This window comes from Crassostrea angulata, chromosome 1 (assembly GCF_025612915.1).
Source record: "Crassostrea angulata isolate pt1a10 chromosome 1, ASM2561291v2, whole genome shotgun sequence".
NCBI lineage: Eukaryota > Metazoa > Mollusca > Bivalvia > Ostreida > Ostreidae > Magallana > Magallana angulata.
Window position 1 is genome coordinate 50,255,475 of NC_069111.1, and position 16,487 is coordinate 50,271,961.

General features: G+C 33.9%; 1 protein-coding gene across 1 annotated transcript in view; it reads right to left on the reverse strand.

Moving 5' to 3' along the window:
• LOC128182632 (tRNA (guanine-N(7)-)-methyltransferase non-catalytic subunit wdr4-like) overlaps window positions 1-16,487 on the reverse strand; it is a 39,071-nt gene that overhangs the window by 21,379 nt on the left and 1,205 nt on the right. Inside the window, exons 2-3 of the mRNA XM_052851338.1 lie at window positions 15,613-15,696; window positions 6,805-6,966 (exon numbers count right to left, since the gene is read on the reverse strand). Of these exons, the coding sequence (XP_052707298.1) occupies window positions 6,805-6,966; window positions 15,613-15,696 (246 nt within the window). The remainder of the gene's footprint in view (window positions 1-6,804; window positions 6,967-15,612; window positions 15,697-16,487) is intronic.

Consider the following 16,487-nt stretch of genomic DNA (forward strand, 5'->3'; position numbering starts at 1 on the left):
ATTGCTTTTAATGTCATTACTTTCAATTGTATTTGTAGGTACATATATGTAGTGGTTAATAATTCATTTTAGCCTGAATTTTTTTCTTCAGAAATGATTTGAGTAATAAGCTGTTACAATAAATTAATTGGGATCAAGAAAACTTTGTAGTCTGTGTTCATATATGGGTAGAAACATTTTGAGTGTATGCATGTTTATGAAAGTACTTTGTATGCATTCAAATTAAAAGACTTCTTCATTTTTAAAATTCCAACATAAAAACAATTAAGAGATATTTATCATGTGGCAAGGACTGGACAAAACAGAAAGCTTCAAAGCAATTAATAATATTAATGGTCTACTATTGACAGCCAATGACATCAGTTTATACCGAAGAACATCATAGAGCATGGTACAAAATATGAATTTCAAACAAACTGTATGCACTACATAGCAGATCTAAATTATTCATCATTTTAGAAAAAAAAATTGCATCCTCTTTCACAATGTTTTTAAAGTCCCACAAAGAAGGGCCTTATCTTCCAATCACAGCCAAACAAGTCGGTGCTGTGTGAAGCATTCTGCAGAGTCAGAATCACCACGGAAACGAAGCTACCACTGGCTGCTGATACACATGTAAAGAGAAGATAAAACGGGGCAAAAACATGAAAAAAAACAGTGCCATCAGTAATTATCAGCCTCTCCCGGGAGTTCAGAAAGCGTTGAAAAAGAGTCTTTTATGGCTGGTGTAAATCAGGAACGACTGGAGCAGATAAAGTCCTCGCCCCTCGTACAGTCCAGATCACGGAGATAGAGAGGTTGTAGTTCTCCTATATAGGACCATTGCACAGAGCTGGACTGAGAAGTTACAAAAATGGCCAGGAATCATTTAATGAAGATGAACAGACAATAAGTTATTAACACTGGACCAAAAATATTGAAGTTTTAACATATTAACCGATAATACTTTTTTTTAGGTTATCCTTTAAAGCTAGACTCTTTTCAAAAATTTATAATCATGTATGAACTCATAATAAATTTCTTATAGATTCAAATAATCAATACATGTATGTACTAGCACACAATGTTTATGTGTTTTGCATGAATTCTGATAACACCAAAAGAATATGCTACTCTAATCTTGTGTTCATCATTAGCTCATTGTATTTAGAGTACTCGGAGAACAATACATTGTTTTGAATTTTTTTAGATAAACAAATATAACAATTTTTTCTGGTTTGATTTTGTTGGCACTAAAAGGTTTTTTCTCTCATTTTTTTTGCTCTCCTTTTTTCCCTTTTTTTGGATTTCAATTCTGATGACCCATTCAACAAACACTTTTCAGTATATAAAAACAAATATTTGGTTTCAAGCTGTCACTCAGAATCCTCATCAATATATGGATTTTGAAGACTTTTTGTTTTGTTTTGGGGCACACTTAAACATAAGAGAGTTGGTCAAAAGCATTCAGCCTATAGACAAATCTTAAACAAATACCAATTTACACTGCGGCTATTCATCAAACATTTAAACCCATTGTCCCCGTCTCAGCAGCCGGTTTTTCATGGAGACAATATGTTATTTGCCGGAGTATTAAACAAGCCCGTATTTGGCCTTCTCCAAGTGCTGGGGGTGACGTCAGTTATTGTGCTGGATCCCAGTGAGTAAATATAGACTCCATCCTTTTACCAAGCATCCAGGCCTAGAAATTCTAGATCACACAATGGTCTTTGTGGAATATATATATTCCAAGGTACTTAGACCTCATGAAAAACAGGAAACTCACTTTTAGTGCCAAGTTTCCATTTCCTAACATAAAGTTGTGTCACAAATCTGTTACTGAAGAAAATACCATGGCGTGGTTCAGAATTACCAGTAGCATACATAAAATCTACATGTAAATAACATTCTACTCCATGAAAGCTCCATATAGCAAAGTTATGCTACACTACGACAATATTGCTGAAGCACACTGTTCTATATCATAGAAATTTTGAATATAAAGCAAAACAGTAAAATTTCTATAAATTTATCTAATTTGACCTCCAAACAGGGAAAAAGACTCTTTTAACATTTCCATCTACATCCTTAGCTGTAACACAATTTAAACTAAATGGTTTGATTTGATTATCAATTTTGCCATGCATGAGAAGATGCTCATCTGCAGAAAAATTACAGGGGCTGATCCAGAACTGACATGTTATGATAATGTACAGGAGTTATATCTGATGACGACGGAGAGGGAACTATACTGTATGTGGGTACTGAATGTTATATCTCCTGGGCCTGCCGATTACACAGAGTATAATTAACTCCACTAATCAGCTGAGGCAGAAGTGGACTGCATGGTCCAAGAACCACCACCAATCCCCTAAGTCATTTTCATTCAAATGACCTCTGGTTGCCAGGGATACGAAGCGATCCAATTATGGAGAGAAGCCATTCTTAGTTCATGTACAGATGTTTAGATAAGATGGGTACACATAAATAGCTGCTCCATGTTGTGGGAGATATTATTATGGACCTCTATTTACATTGTTGAATGCAAGAGCTTTCTTTAATGGAGATAGTGTAACCCCCACCCCTTCCCCCAACACCCTTGACAAAGTGCTGAAATTTCACACTACCTGTAAATAAACTGAACACAATATTAAGAGGATGGTAATTTACTATGTTTTTATGGATGATAAATAACAATAAATGTAAATCTAAAGCTAGCAGGCTAGTCTCTCACAAACAAAATGTATTATTTAGAAAAAAATTACAATGCTGTCATATGAAGAAGTGTCAAAGAAAACGGGGAATGGCTGCTAACATTAATGAGGTCTAATTTTGTGTGTGATATGGTACCAGCTAAAATATCAATCACGTTTGCTGACGATTAACGTCCAGAGTGAGTCTGTCATTCAGTACTTTAATATCACCTGTACTCTGAATCCCCTCTGAGTCGTCACCTGATCAAACGATCTCTGTGTGGCCGTCTCCAACCCTCCAAGACTATTACAGATAATCAGGCAGAGATTCCAATTGAGGAATTATATTTCTCTGTGTGCAAGTCTGTAAAAATGGCTTATTAAAAGCAACTAAGCCTACATTTCCTTTTTTACATCTGTACGAATGGATAAAAACAGTACTTTTAAGCATATACAGAGAGACTACATTCTTTACTCTTAGACCTCTGCCCCCAAGATTAGCTGAATTCTTTCTAAATTCCATTCAACTGATCTTCTATTTACTGGAATTTTGGTGGTTGTTTTTGAGATTCATTTTCCTTCCTACAAAAACACTATTGATGCCATATATTTGGAATAAATTCAGATGCTCAAACACTAAAGATTATGGTAATGTTCAAAATCATTTTTGCCTAATTTTTTACTTTAGTTAGCATTTCAATTTTCTCTTTAAGAATCTGTTCATAGACTGAGATTATAATGGATACACTTGGTATGTACACCTTTTATTATGTGATATAATTTTTAATAGGCCAGAGAGCATCATTTTGAGTAAAGAGGGTCATATTGATGCAAATTCCAAAAATTTCTATCACTTTTTTGTAATAATCGCAATCTATTGTTTACAACCTTTTTGAGATGAAATGCATGAATCTCTGACCTTTGACCTTGTTGAAAACATTTGACCCTGACCTTTAATGTACAGACAAATTTACATTTATCACTCAGATATATATGTCTGGAGATTGAAACATTACAATTCCATATGCTACAGGTGACACTATAGACATTCAGAAAGAATAGATGTTTATACTAAACTAATTCTTGTAGTTTTTACCAATATATGAAATTATCATATTGTGTGTATCAGGAAGCAAACCAAAGCAATAATGTATGAATGTCAGCATTAAAGTTTTCAAATGTTAAAAACTGGTAGCACACAAAGACCAGATTGAGTGCCAGTGTCAAAAGGTTAAAATTCTCAACTAAGTCCATCCACCTCCATCGATTCAGAAGCACCAAAACTCAGCAGACATATTGAAAAACACAACATGACAACATTTGTTTTGATTTGGGTCTGAAATCTACACTGACCACCATCTGTTTGCATTGACAGGACCAAACTGATGAAAACTCGTACATCTTCATCAGCAAATCTGACCCTGTCTCTCCTGAAAGATTCATCTTGTCTCGCTTCTCCAGACAGTGGCCATTTTGACTCCTGCCGACTCTCACAGAAGGGGAATTGTGGGAACACTGACATTGCCTTCTAAAGAAGTTTATTTGCTTTTGTCAGTACATGATGGATGAACCGTAGTGAAGGGTGTCTATCACTGTCTTAATTAGAACACACCAGTTTAACTATGGAGATACCTCCTGAAAATTACACATAAAAGGTTGCCTTCATACATCACGGCTTGGAGAAGCTGGACAGGGCGTATTTATTTACTGAAATGAACTATTCCAACCTCATATATTCCAATTAGGCTGCCTTGCATGCAGTGGTGTTGTAAATAAAATGTCTTGAAGTTGTTTCTCACATTTTTCTCCCTGCCAGACTTTTTCAGACAAAGAGAGTTTGGGGTTGTTTTCTGTAACTGTCATGCTAAGAATTTCTAGTGTTTTATTGTCATCTTCAAGTTTTACCGTCTTCAAGACCAAGGTCTGGTGAGCAAGAGAACAGATTTTTATTCTAACAGTCTCCTTCCGTCCCTGTACTGGTAATTTGTCTGTTCACAACCTATGTGTTTCATCACTATAAATGTATCTAAATGTTAATGATGTATATTCCCACTCGTTCTTTCTGGCCAAGGACAAAGCTATTGATATCCAGGTAAACTGAATTTCAAAGAACTTGATTGTAAGTTAGGGACAAGGAGCTTTATATTAAGAACATGCTTTTCTGAAAATGTTTTTAATTGCTAGATTAATATACATCATTACAGCAGCTTTAGCTGCAAATATTTCACAGCAATTTCTCTGAGTAACAAACTATGATCATCATAAATACATGTAACCATGCTTAGAACAATTTTTTTTATCAAAACTCTTGAAAATTACTGAAATGCTTTTGAATATCAAAATCTGGATAGAAAAAAATAAAAGTATTAATCCAAAATAAAACAATTTCAAGTCTTATTTTTAGTGGGTTTTTTTTTTTAATTCTAAAATTTGGTGTTTTCTAATCGAAGTGTTTACAGCTGAAAGACTAACCATTTACCGACTGATATTCACATGCATGACAGTTGTTCTTCTGGCTCAAAATAAAGCAAATTACAAATCTATTATTGAGGAGAAATCTGGTTGTCCTGGAAATAACACATTTATTAGTTTTGTTAGCGAGTTGTTTCTGTCTCACGGAGCTAACAGTACATTGCGGAGTGACACCACCTTTATCTCACCTTTCAGAAAAGGCTTGGTCAAAGCGACAAAGTAACGGGTAGATTTTCTAACAATGATAACTAAGATGCATAATACAGCAGTAAAAAATGGACGGAAAGGCAGCAAATAATAAAGACAAGGCTCTAAGACCACAAAGGATATTCATATTATCTGAAGAACAAATTTCCACACCATCTTCTTTGAACATTGTCTAAGTCCAACTGTCTATAATCTAGCACATTTAGTTTGAGCATGAAGACACATTTTGTTACATTTAGACATTTTCATTACAGCACGATCGTCTATGTGATAATTTAGGTACATCGTATTTAGTTTTAGAATATATTTTTACAGGTATATAACTAGGATATTATGGGTGATCCAGATTTTAAAATTAGTACCTGTGATTTATCATAAAATTTGGAGGAAAATAATCTACCTGTACATAATGAGCACATACATGTTATTATATCTACAACTAAAAATATATTTTTTTCTGTTGACAGTGAAAACTGTATCCATAAATTTTTCAAAAGAATTATGGCAAACTGTAGCTGTTTCACGTCAAGACATACAAATGAGGATTTTTAAAACATACAATAATTTGTTGTTATATATGTAAATTGTACACAAACAGTATATCCCCATATAAATGCACCAATCCCCCCTCATTATTAAGAATACATATTTCTCTATAGGGAGAACCTGTTATTTTCTGATTGACTGGTTTCGTCAGGGACACTCCAGCAGTGATGTACGAGACATATTTTGATCTCCTGTAATGTCCTCCATTAACCAACCTAAAACATTACTCATATGTCAGGACTGGGAAATAAAATATTGATGAAGTGTTTATAAATTTGCTGGGTAGTCAGTGTACACTCAATGCTGCTGCTTTCACATTCTGTTTTACTTCATAATTTAAAGCCTCATTTTCCCCATTGAAGCTAGCCAGTCAAGCGTGAAATGGATGAAGAGACCAGTGGCATGACTAGGTAGGACACAATGGTGAGAATGGCTGCTGATGAAAATTCCACGTAACAGCACCCAGTGTTTACACAGCCTTCACCACACATACAAAGCCCGTCCTATTTATTGCTGGAGGGTGCAAATTGTGTCTTTGTGGGGAGTAGGAAATGGCTAAATATTTAGTACATTAAAAGCTTTTACCGTCAGCACTTTCCCACTACTCATAAGTATTTAATTTCTGCGAGAGAGAAACTTGTTTGTGGCTGAGTAAACACATAGAGGCTGAGGCACACTTCCCCTATTTTGACACCAAACAAGGAAAGTACCCCCATAAGACCCAGCACACACAACAATAAACTGGTGTCGGTGTGTTGACTGTGCTTTATTAGCCCAATCTCTGGGATACGAGGCTTTCCGAGGCTCTCTGTGAGGCTTCCTGCCTCAGCTGCTGTCCGCTGACGATGTGTTGACAGCCAGCCAACAATTCTTACCCTGTCACCTGACTTCAGAAAATTCTACGTACCTGTTGCTAACCAGTTCCCATCGCTCTCCACACTGGAACAGATACAGCCTCTTGGCATCGTCACAGGCAGCGAAGTACCTCCATGATGGAGAAAATTTACAGGCTAAAATCCGATTCTGTCCATCCTTACTGGTAATATCTGTGGCAGACTTTGTCACTTTCCTGGAAGAACACGAAAAACATGAGCACATAAACACTCCACATCTCACAGAATTCCCTCCAGCTACATCCTGCATCCATCTGGACAGACATGCACAATGAAGGACGGAATATGTGACAATTCATGGAAAAAACTGGCTAGAATATTTTATCAATATCATTGACTTCAACTACTAAGCTACAGTATGGATCCTTTCTTCCATTTGTCAGGGAAAAACAAGTCAATAATTTCTCTACAAAAATATTGATGGCATGCTATAGTTTCTGCTGGGGCTTATACAACTCCAATAGATTTATTGTAAAATTTGTCATTACTATGGGGGTCACCCCTTGGTTAATCTATATGTACCACTACTGCAGCTTCTAACATTGAACCCTTTTTCAATATCTTGCTTTATCATTGCTCTATAACTTTCCCTATCCCTCCTAGCTTAGTTAGAGTGTGCTGCTTGCAACAGAGCTGAGTATTCATTAATCTATATCCCAAACCAAACAGACTTGTCACTCATAGCTATAACTACTGTATATAGTTGTAAGTTTTACTACAAACAATAAAAATCAAGAAGAAAGGAGAGGTGGTGAAATTATATAAAATGCCAGTTGATACAACATAATTACGGGTAACTTGCAATTCCTATACAAAATGAATCATCACACTGGACGCTTATTAATCCATATTACAAATATTCTGCAAAATTACTTTCATTCTCGGCAATTTTTCTCAAATTAAAAAAGGATCCACCAAGTTTAATCATTCTAGTAAAAAATGTGTGTCATTTGCTGACACAGTTTTATACCTGTTGAATTAGTCTACCTTAATGTTCGGTATGAAGCACTACAAAAGTATTTAGTATTGTTTAATTCAATTACTCAAGTATTAAAGTAACGGCTCAGAATGTAAAATATACAATATAAAGAATAAAAGATGCAAATAAAAAAAAAATAATCTGTCATTAAGAAAAGGTATTTATGGAAGTCGGACATGTTATTGATATAAAACTACACAATCTAATAAATACAGCTTAATCAACATTAAATTAGAAAAATTTGTCCAATACAAGGCATTTATTTCGTCATTCTGAAAACATCTTACATTATTTAAGTAATCAGACATAAATGGCTTTTAGAAAAATAATTGGAATCAAGTGATTATGGTTTTTAAAACTAATAAAAAGCACAAATGCTCACAAAATTAGATGCACTATAAAATTTTATCGGAATCAAATAAAACACATCAAGATAAATTACAGTCACCATTTATGCTATCTGCTTTGCCCACAACATGATCTAGCATCTATTTCTCACTCTATAATGAGAAAAAGTGTCAGTCCTTTTTTTTTATTTTTACAAAAAACTCTGATAAAAAATTTTAAAAAATCAGCTTTACTTAAGAAAATGTTCACCTGTTACTTAGAGATTTCACTCTGATGATCTTTGAAGCATCATAGCAATAAGAAAAGTTTTATCTAGTTTGCAATATCTAACTAGGCCCACACATGCAAGTACTTTAAGGGGAAAATGAAAGACTATATAGGGGTCAGGCTGGCCAATAAGTTTTTTGCTTTCTTAACTGCACTGGGTTATTGATTACTGCACTCTTGTTAAAAGTGTAAAAGTCGATGGAGCAGTGTGACCAAATTTGGAGGATTTCATAAAACACCTTAATTCCTGATTATTTTTTTTATATAATTATTTTTTATGTCTGTTTTATTTTTTGATTGAGAAAGGAAATATTTTGTAATGCAAACAGGTATCATAAAATCTTGCTCTGAAAATCTATTTTTTAAACTGAACTCTAAGAACAAAACATTTTAAAAAAAAAATCAGTTCCTTTATATCCCTTATTCTAAAATATTCTTCAGGCTTAAACAAATTTCATCACAAATGCAGGACTTTTTCCTTGGATCAAAAGCTTTTTTTTTTTAATTCACAATATGGACAAAACAGTTTTTATTCAATGTGTGGGATTTTCACCATTTGTTCAGGTTCAGTCTTATCAATCATATTCAGCGACAATTAAGCTAATCAGGGAGAACCAAGAACTACAGGTGAGAGGTAGGAATGACCCTGATACTCTGTACCCAATGAGGATGACTCAACCGTAACATAAGCGGGCCGCGGTGAGACAGCAGCGGAATTGTTCCTTATTGTCACGTCCCTCTTCATCAACCTTCCCACATCTTGAGGTCATTGATTTCTCCAGGGAAGCTGTCACCGCAACACTACTCCTCCACTAACATCCCCTACCCCCCTAGTGTTTTGTGCTGTGGCTAGGTACTGTTGGACTGTTGTTGGTCCATTGTACCGGCGGTGTCATGTTTACCTATAGACTGTACGCCTCTGAAGTCACAGATGGGCCAGCACAAAAAAGAAATTGTCATCTCTGTGTCACATTCATCTATATGAATGCATAGGTGCACTTTTCTCATAAATTGTGTATTTGCAAAAAGTGCAGGCATTTGAAATGTTGACTTTAACAAATGCTTTTTGAGAGTAAATAATCAATTTTTAATTTGGAATTCTATCCATGTAAATATCAAACATATGTATTTAAGGTCTCGAGCTAAAACTTTACAAAATCGAAAAACAAGCTTTACTTTATCACAGTATTCTAAGATCATATATATATTTTAAGAAATTGCAAATAAATCTACTAAAAACAACAGTCATGGGGAAAAAGATCTTTACACTGAGTACTATACAGAAAAACAAGGCAATCCATCACCCCAAATATTTTAAACCTGTGCACTATTATAATACATACATCTTAAGGTCTTGTAAGGAAATGAGAAATGTTATTATTTGTCTTTAGATTTTAACCCCCAGCCTAATGACAAATTAACTCGAATGACTGATCATATAAAATCAAGTCTGCTTCCTTTAAGCTACATTTGCCTTCCACAACATCTGGGCATCCCTAGTCACAATCACTGAGCTGACTATGGCAGCCTCTCTCAACTTCATCCCTTTCTTGATACGTGCCATATTGTTTCATAATCTTGGCGATCAAAATGACAAAAATTATCCAAAGTACAATACAAAAAATTTCGTTCTGATAACACAATATTCGCCATTACCATGGCAATGGGCTATTTTGTTTACAAAAGGGTATAGTTGGCAGCAATCAACAGATTATGATTTCCGGAATTTTCTGTCATGGCATGCAAGGGCAATGACGCGCTCTAAACAAGAAATGAACTACCACAGCACGAATCTTGGTCACCAATTACGACATTGCATGTTGTGAAACTATTCTAAAATATTTCTTAAACTTGCTGAGTTTTTTTTTAAGGCCACCAATTAGCCATTCAAATCGTCAGAGCAAAGCAGGGCTTCATTAAGTCTTGGGAGAAACTCGGCCGCTCTGCTTCATTCTGGGTATGAGATCATAAGGTCCAGAAAAATCAATATGCGTTATTACCAATGACAGGTCCTCAAATTTCATTCTTTGGTTGTGGGCTATAAAAAGTCATTATCATTTTACCAGCAGCATAGCAATATAAATTGAAAAGGCTGTCAATCTCCTACTGTAGGTCTTTCAGTTTCTTCAAATTCAATTAAAGCTATCTATAATGCAATAATTATTCAAAACAGTCGGATCACACTGGTTTTTTATGTTAAAAGTTTCTCAGATACATCTTAAATCAAAGAAATACCAGGCGCTGAAACATGAATGCTGGGATGTAGCTTTAATTAAAATGGCTTAGCTGTGATCTACTTTATGTCTTGTTTGATATTAAAGGAAGGACATGTTTACCATATAACAGTTTATTAACAGGTACTTATAATGTAGGAGCAGACACCACACCTCAAACTTGCGACTACCAGAGCCAGCGTCTACAGTTACCATTAGGGTAGAAAGTACTTACTTGTTAGTACATTACCAGTCAAGAAGCATTTAATCCTTCATTAAGAAAAGATCTTCTGTGTGATATACAGGTAAAACTAGACATCACTGAGATGATGACCAAAATCAAAGGCTCATACTTTTGGCATATTATAAAAGATGTAAGGTAGTTCTGGTATGAATTTTACACAGAGAGGTTTTGTTTTCTATTATCTTCGACTAAATTTTTTTAAAAATTGGCTCAAGGTCACTGCAACCCTTAATACACAGGCACTCTGTGGGTAAAATTTAAGCCAAACTGAGCAAAAGACAGAGAAATATGCATAGGACAAGGATTTTTTTTTGGTTATTAATTTGCATATGTTACGATAAAATACCAATATACATAATCAGCTTTAAAAAATTCAGCATCGGAAATTGTTGTTAAAAATATTCTTTATCCGTGACCATCCCAGTACATACAATAGTTTCTAATGATAGGAATTTAAACCAGCTGCCTTTTTATCTTTCACATACAAAGAAAATACTCAATATTAAATTTTATAGCCCTTTCCTTGCTAGTATTTCCATGAACATCCCTTTTTAATACAGACAGTTAAAATCATTTAATGATCACTTACTGATCGCTTAATTAAATATGAATATTCTTTGGAAACTGATTTTTTTTTAAATAAGTTATTACATTAAGAAAAGGAACAACAAATATGTACATGTATTCCAACATAGAGATTAAAATTGTAAAGAAAGGACTATAAACACCCCTGAATGGGCCTATTTCATATACATTGTACTAGTAAATATTATGTGAATGTAACAGTAGTAGTTGGGGCCATATGGACTGCAGTTCAGTGGAAGAGCTTCTGACTAGAGTTGCAAGGGTTCCTAATACATGACCTTGGACTTGGTTAATTGACCTCAGACCAGAGTCATGACACATCTTTAGTCAAACGCAAGCTTTTGCCAAGTATGAGTCTCTGCTAAACTTCTTTTTATAATAATGGACTGTACATAAAAGTGGGACAAACTGACAAAGATGGACAGATCGGTTACTATAGTGATTCAAATATGTGTACCCTTTGCACTCTAATTTTTTATATGCAGGGAATATATTCAAATGATATTAAAAGTGTCAGTGAAAAAAATCAAATTGTTTCACTTATTTCTCAGATCAAAAGAATGTTTAAGCACCATTTTCATGCAAGCGACATCTTGTGTAACTTTATTCTTTCTGAGCTTGACATTCGTTTGCAATTTCTTAACTCAATTGTCTGTGTCCCTTGCACTGCAATTCAGGAGAGAAAAAGTTACCTATCAATAACAAACTGATCCTTGTCTGTATTTACCAGACGATTAACTCTTCTTTAAGATTAAATGGATTTTTCTTTGAAAACTGGATCCGAGTTTGTGTATTTAACAAATGATGAAGCAGACGGATGCTGAACGGTGGTTTTAAATATTCATGTTTATTGCATTACATGGAGGGAATCTGTAATTACAGATGGTAAAATATTGAGTGGTATGACATTTTTAGGACCTACATATCTAAAGATAAAACATCCTCTACTAGTTGTTGATGGTTAATTTGATTATATAGGCTTCAAATACTGATCACTTTGACTCTATAAAAACAATGGGTTATCTTACAGTGGACTGTGTATGACAGATGGGGAATGAAAACCTTATCTCTAAATATTCAACACCGTCACAACATCTAATTTTATAATACAATCTAATACACTGTGAGTTTCCAGTTTGTTTTTCACTTTCAGTTTGACAAAAAAATTTTAATGGCAAAATTCCACGTACACATGTTATACTGCATTTCGAGTTTGCCTTCCAAATTTTTACTTTACATGTAAAGAATATTGGTGTAAGGTCTATGTAAAAATAACTTTTTTTGACAATATCTTTTTTAAAATGTTTGAGATGGATCTATGCAGTGCAAAGGTTAAAATAATGCAGTATTTTGAAGGACTTTGTGGTCCTGTTTGTTAATGGTACAAGAATGAAAAGTGTTTTGGATCATCCAAGAATAAAGGATCTCAATCCTGCAGGCACCAGCTGTGAGACAGGGCCTCAGTTTTTAGGTCTCACCCAACAGACCAACACCTTTAACTACCAATACTAGACAAATAGGGATGGTACAAATTTTGTTAAACCAATTCGCATCCAAGAAAATTTTGTAAGTTCAAAAGAACATTGCAGACATTATAACCTTGAACCAGTCCTTTAAGGCCTTTTGGATCATTTTGGGTATTGAATCCAGATACATAATTAAGATATTAACATTCAGTCAAAAATATTTTAGTCACTGCCAACAAGTTTACTTGGTAAATAACAAAATAAAGTTGTAACAAAGAAAAGTTGGTTTACAATATTATTTTTAGGGTTTATCTGAAATTATTATACTTTCATGTTAAATACTGAAATCTGATTGGTGAAGACGCAGTTGATAATCCGTTCTATTACCTTCAGCGTTAGCAACACACTTGGCAACGGGTAACACAACGAATTGATACATGTGCGTAAATTATTCGCGTATGGTTCACCATAGAATTCACGTCATTCCAATATAAAAGCAGTGAAGTTTTCTTTGAAATTAAGACACTCAGTATAATAAAGTAATACCTTTGTGCTCAAACTACATTCATCCACTAATATGAAAAATGTCCAGATTATCTGTTTTGAAACGCCCCCTCTGCCGCTTCAGGTTTCAATACACATCCCAAAATTGAAAGTCTACGGAGATTTTGCATTGCATCAGCCATTAATAAGCTGATGATAACGTTAAAAAATTGCGCGAGGTATCCCGAGTACTTCCAAATGGAGAAAAGATGTAAACATTTCCCATTATAAATCTCCGTAAGAAAATTGTTTTCGTTCCTGTGAAATTTTATGAGTGAAAATTGATAATTGTTCAATGAAGATATCTTGGATATATTCCATTTCATCGATTTCAATTGTATTTCTTTAACAGGTATGTGCATTTTTATAAAAAAAAAATCATCAAAAATTGATGGAAGCAATAACTTGGGACAGCTACTATAGAAAAGCAATCTGAAGCAACCTGCCTCAAAGCAATTAAGACATTGTAGTCAGTAACCTAATAACATGTACGCAGGCACAGTGGGTGGTGAGGATTTCCAGCATTATAAACAGAGAATCTGTGTCCTTTCGGTCAACATATAAAAATCAGACAGTAAAAGCAGGCCAAGAGATTAGTATCAAAGATTCCAACAGTTCATGCCAGGTCCTAATTATCAACTATTGATTAAATCATAAGTTTGTCATTCAACTAGCGGTCCATGTTCTGAGAGTTTTACATGATATATATTAATGTGGGGGTAATATGGGGATCTAAGACATAAACATAATTAGTAAAGATACATAGACTGTCCATATCATTAAGCTTAAACTGCAGAGAGAGAGAGAGAGAGAGAGAGAGAGAGAGAGAGAGAGAGAGAGAGAGAAATCCACAAACACTTTGTTGATTTAATTAAAAGAAATAGACTTCAACATGTATAAAAGAGTGATAGTGAAATGTCATTTAATTACCGGTATGTGATCTGTATATGCATTTCCCTATTATCCTTTGGATAAAAATCTAATTCTGCATTTGAAAGGTGTAATTTTTATCATTTAAGAAACAAACAAAAATCTTTGATGTTGTCATGTACAACATATTGGTCCAAATCCACTAACTGAATGAAATTCTTATCTTTGTTTCCAATGTTTATCTGAATCAGTTTGATGTTTTTGCCTTCTATCTACAGTCCCATATATACCAGGTGATTGTTTTTGTTTTTGTTCAATTCTTATCAGAATGTCCAAATTCATAAATTGAACATATAATGCAAAGAATATCTGGATTCATACTGTTGTTTGTAAGAATTATTAATATTTAAACCACCCAAATGAGCCATTTTCTTTATAAAATAAAATGGGATTTGAAACAAATATTTTTTGCATTCAACAATTACTGCAACATCTTCTGAAATAACATCATGGATGGATTTGCACTAGTCATATATAAAAACTATCATATTACTTCAATATTCTAAACCCCCAAAAAGGTAAACAAGTAAACAGACAATGAATAATGAAAATGCACTGTAAAGCAGGCAAACTTTGATTGCTATGTATTAATTGTGAGATAAAAGGGAAATTTAAACATGCCTTCCCAGAATGAAAAGCAAAATTCAGGGAATTGCATGATTGGTAAATAAAGCAATATGTTGTTATCAAGCTCCATTTTTTTCATTCTGGAACCAAGTCAAACAACGGAGAAGTATTGAAGGTTAATTTTTGTGCTGTATATCTTGGGGGTTAAGTCCACATTGATGGAGACATCTGTAGCTGTTTGCACAGGATAAGGCAGATCGCAGTTAAATGGCTGAAATTGTCAAATATACGGTTTCTACGGAGACTTGTTGTTTGCTAAGCATTTCTGCAAGAGGAATAAAATTTGATGAAAATAACCATCTCTCATCATCATGTATAACAATATTCACTCCTTATATCTTTGAAAAGACATGAAGAAAGTTACAATTCAGAAGAAAAATGAAATGATAAAAGTTAAGGTTGCTCACTACACCTTGAAAGAGATTCTCAAAACAGCAGATGTAGTGAGGAACCTTAATACCCAAAACCCAATTGATAAAAGAGATCTAAATGCATAAAACTCTTTTTTGGTCAATTATAAATTCACAATTAAGAATGACTTTCAGGAAACATATAACCATTCCCTTTATTATTTTATCCAGGTCAAATTACATTTCTTGTCATCATCCTTCAAGTCTTACCCATTGTCCTCATGTGCATTCTCTTTCAATGAGGATAATCTTTTTTCTTCAATATCAATGTCTTGTCTCTCTAATGCACCATCACTGCAAAGAGAAAAAGTTCAATTTTAATATTTGTTTTATATATTCATGTTAATTTCATGTTATACTAGAATGCAAGGCATTAAGTAAATTACGAAGTCCGTTTTTAGAATACATATCACTGTTCTTCTCCTAACAAAGTTCTATGAAATCATGTCTTCAATTAACTATATTACATTAAGAAAATTGTGTTTCATACTAATCATACTGTTTGTACACCCCACTTACTTTCTTGACTTTTAGAACTTTATTGTATATATGTAAATATGTTTGGTCTTCTTTATGCAATTCTTGTACCATTATATGGTGTTGAGTGATATATGGTGTTGAGTGAAAAATAAACTGAAAACTCCGTTAAAACCATTGTCCCCCTAATTAGCACCCCAAGTAGATAGGGAAATACTACAGTTGGGGCAGTCATTTAGATATCTTGATTGACATTCTTTATTAACAAAACAAAGGATGATGTGAAATATAGCCCCCAGTAAATTGACAACAACATTTTTTTTACGATTTCTCTTTTTATTTTGCATTTACTCTCAAAGAATCCATTTCTTACCCAAGATCATCTTTTATTTAAAAAAAATTCAAAATATCTTTGTGAAAACCAATCCTAGCTTACTTTTCTCAAAATTAAGTTAGACAGTTATCATTTATGCTGACAAATATACATTTTACATAAGTTATGATTACAATACAGGTAACCAAGAATATTTCTTTTCATATTTTTACCGTAGTTCTATAATTTTAGTACAGGTATTTGGAAGGAAAGGGTAGATAAAATGTGGAGTGTC